The 3,716-nt window shown below is 49.3% G+C and overlaps 1 protein-coding gene across 1 annotated transcript in view; it reads right to left on the reverse strand.

Moving 5' to 3' along the window:
* The window catches only part of LOC132389940 (uncharacterized), a 16,793-nt gene extending 16,565 nt beyond the window's left edge, over positions 1 to 228 (reverse strand). The window contains exon 1 of the mRNA XM_059962507.1: positions 166 to 228. Coding sequence (XP_059818490.1) covers positions 166 to 228 — 63 coding nt within the window. The remainder of the gene's footprint in view (positions 1 to 165) is intronic.
* Between the last annotated feature and the right edge of the window lie 3,488 nt (positions 229 to 3,716).

The raw sequence follows: 3,716 nt of genomic DNA on the forward strand, positions 1-3,716 counted from the left end.
ACAGTAAGGTGTCAGTCCAGGCTTTGGGTATTGAGGAGTCTGATAGCTTGGGGGAAGAAACTGTTACATAGTCTGGTTGTGAGAGCCCGAATGCTTTGGAGCCTTTTCCCAGACGGCAGGAGGGAGAAGAGATTGTATGAGGGGTGCGTGGGGTCCTGGACTGACTTTCCTCTTCCTGAAGTCAGTAATCAGCTCCTCGGTCTTGCTGGCAGTGAGTTGTTGTGGCATCCATACGCAGATTTGTCATCATCTGTGATTTGTCCTACGATCCTCAGTGTGGCACTGGAGCTGTGCTTAGCTGCACAGTCATTAGGGTACAGCGAGTCGAGCCGGGGGTTAAGCACGAACCGTGCTGACGGAAACTGGCTCCTCGGAACGTGCGGGAGACGGGATTGAGGGAACGGTTCTATCGGGAGCTAGCAGCAGGTTCTGGATGGGCAGGACAGACTCTTGAATCGACTCTCAGGGAGCAAATTAAGAGCCTCATGAGGGGGAAGGTGGGTCGCCAGGCATGCAGGAGCGAACGTAAATGATGATGCTATTACATTCCCAGTGTTTGCACCTGGTTGGCATTCGCCATACACGGCCTCTTATTGATTTTCTGTCTCATTCCAAAATTATGGATTCCAAACCATTCCTAAATTAAAATTGAAATCTCAACACGACACCGCCTCCTCACCCTGCCCTTGCTCTTTAATAATTGATAGCGCAATTAGCCGCAGCATTGGCTTCTCATTGGGCGGATGAGCAGGCAAGATAGAGTGGTCGCAGGTGACTGCACTGGGACAGGGAAGGCATGGGGAGATTCTTTGGCTCTCAACTCCGTTCCACCCCAACCACTCCCCCAGCCTTTTACACAAAGAGGTGGGTGCCTGGAATGCAGGGGCAGGGAGTGAGAGGCAGATATTGTCGACCATTTAACAGACTGTGAGATAGACACGTGAATATGCAGGAAATGGAGCAACAGGATCATGTGCAGGTGGAGGAGAGAGATGTAGTTTAATATAGCTGCACCCAGCACAGGCATTCGGGGTGAAGAGACCATTCTTGTGCTGTACTGTTCTGTGTTCGATCACTGGACCTAAGACAAATCATTTCTCTTACAGGCCCTTTGGCCCAACTGATTGGGCTAAGATTCCCATCTAAGAAAATCCCATTTCCCTATCCGTGTACCTGTGCGTATCCCTCTGAACCTTCCCTATCCGTGTACCTGTCCGTATCCCTCTAAACCTTTCCTATCCGTGTCCCTGTCCGTATCCCTCTAAACCTTTCCTATCCGTGTACCTGTCCGTACCCCTCTAAACCTTTCATATCCGTGTACCTGTCCGTATCCCACTAAACCTTTCCTATCCGTGTACCTGTCCGTATCCCTCTGAACCTTTCATATCCGTGTACCTGTCCGTATCCCAATAAACCTTTCCCATCCATGTACCTGTCCGTATCCCTCTAAACCTTTCCTATCCGTGTAGCTGTCCGTATCCCTCTAAACCTTTCCTATCCGTGTACCTGTCCGTATCCCTCTAAACCTTTCCTATCCGTGTACCTGTCCGTATCCCTCTAAACCTTTCCTATCCATGTACCTGTCCGTATCCCTCTAAACCTTTCCTATCCGTGTAGCTGTCCGTAACCCTCTAAACCTTTCCTATCCATGTACCTGTCCATATCCCTCTGAACCTTTCCTATCCATGTACCTGTCCGTATCCCTCTAAACCTTTCCTATCCGTGTACCTGTCCGTATCCCTCTAAACCTTTCCTATCCATGTACCTGTCCGTATCCCTCTAAACCTTTCCTATCCGTGTACCTGTCCGTATCCCTCTAAACCTTTCCTATCCATGTACCTGTCCGTATCCCTCTGAACCTTTCCTATCCATGTACCTGTCCGTATCCCTCTAAACCTTTCCTATCCGTGTACCTGTCCGTATCCCTCTAAACCTTTCCTATCCGTGTACCTGTCCGTATCCCTCTGAACCTTTCCTATCCGTGTACCTGTCTGTATCCCTCTAAACCTTTCCTATTCGTGTCCCTGTCCGTATCCCTCTAAACCTTTCCTATCCGTGTACCTGTCCGTATCCCTCTAAACCTTTCCTATCCGTGTACCTGTCCGTATCCCTCTAAACCTTTCCTATCCGTGTACCTGTCCGTATCCCTCTAAACCTTTCCTATCCATGTACCTGTCCGTATCCCTCTAAACCTTTCCTATCCGTGTACCTGTCCGTATCCCTCTAAACCTTTCCTATCCGTGTACCTGTCCGTATCCCTCTAAACCTTTCCTATCCGTGTACCTGTCTGTGTCCCTCTGAACCTTTCCTATCCGTGTACCTGTCCGTATCCCTCTAAACCTTTCCTATCCGTGTACCTGTCTGTGTCCCTCTGAACCTTTCCTATCCGTGTACCTGTCCGTATCCCTCTAAACCTTTCCTATCCGTGTACCTGTCCATATCCCTCTGAACCCTTCCTATCCGTGTACCTGTCCGTATCCCTCTAAACCTTTCCTATCTGTGTACCTGTCCGTATCCCTCTAAACCTTTCCAATCCGTGTACCTGTCCGTATCCCTCTAAACCTTTCCAATCCGTGTACCTGTCCGTATCCCTCTAAACCTTTCCTATCCACGTACCTGTCCTTATCCCTCTAAACCTTTCCTATCCGTGTACCTGTCCGTATCCCTCTAAACCTTTCCTATCCGTGTACCTGTCTGTATCCCTCTAAACCTTTCCTATCCGTGTACCTGTCTGTATCCCTCTGAACCTTTCAACCTGAGCGCTCTAATTCTTGATTCCCCAGCCCTGGGGTGAGATTGTGTGCTTTCACCTTATTCCGCCCCTCATGATGTAACACACCTGTGTGAGTTCACTCTTCAGTCCTCTTCTCCAAGGAATAAAATCCGTGACTGTATATTCCTAGAAAGAGTGCAGAGAGATTTATGAAGGTGTTACCGGGACTGAAGGGCTTGAGTTGAAGGGAGATGTTGGGCAGGCTGGGACTTTATTCCTTGGAGGGTAGGAAGCTGAGGCTTGACCTGATAGAGGCGCATAAAATAGATAGGGTGGGTGGTCACAGTTAGTTCCCTGCAGGATCGGGGAGTCAAGAACTCGAGGGCACTTTTAAGATGAGAGGGGCAACTTCTTCACTCAGAGGGTGGTCAGTGTGTGGAATGAGCTGCCAGAGGAAGTGGTTGAGACTGGTACATTTGGATAGGTACAAGGATAGGAAAAGTTTAGGGCAGGGGTTCCCAACATTTTTCATGTCCTTCATCCCTACCGCTAACCGAGTGGCCCAGCTTGGGCATCCCTGGTACAGAGGGGGATGGACAAATGGGACGAGCTTAGAGGTGACTCTTGGTCAAGGGGAACTAGCTGTTCTGTTACCCCGCTTTATGAAGCCACTTCTTTGACTCAGTGGCTACACTATTAGCTGCGTTTCTGCACTCCAATCTCTGAATGATTCTGGTCTTGAATATCTCCATCCTGAACAGCAAACCCACGTCTGCTAATACACTGAATCCTGCTTCGAAGCTCAGCAGCCTCAAGAAACACCATGTCACGTCTACCCCTTAACAGTTCCAAAGGGATCTCCTCTTATTCTGAGGGAGACTTCAGGTCCCATCTGCTTCACCTATCCTTGCTGGACAAACCTAGTGAATCGAACTCCTCACTGACCATCTACAAAGGTGCATCTTGGGGCTGTATGATTAGCTCCCAGCTCAGTTCCCCATAT

The sequence above is a fragment of the Hypanus sabinus genome, unplaced genomic scaffold (assembly GCF_030144855.1).
Source record: "Hypanus sabinus isolate sHypSab1 unplaced genomic scaffold, sHypSab1.hap1 scaffold_713, whole genome shotgun sequence".
Classification (NCBI taxonomy): domain Eukaryota; kingdom Metazoa; phylum Chordata; class Chondrichthyes; order Myliobatiformes; family Dasyatidae; genus Hypanus; species Hypanus sabinus.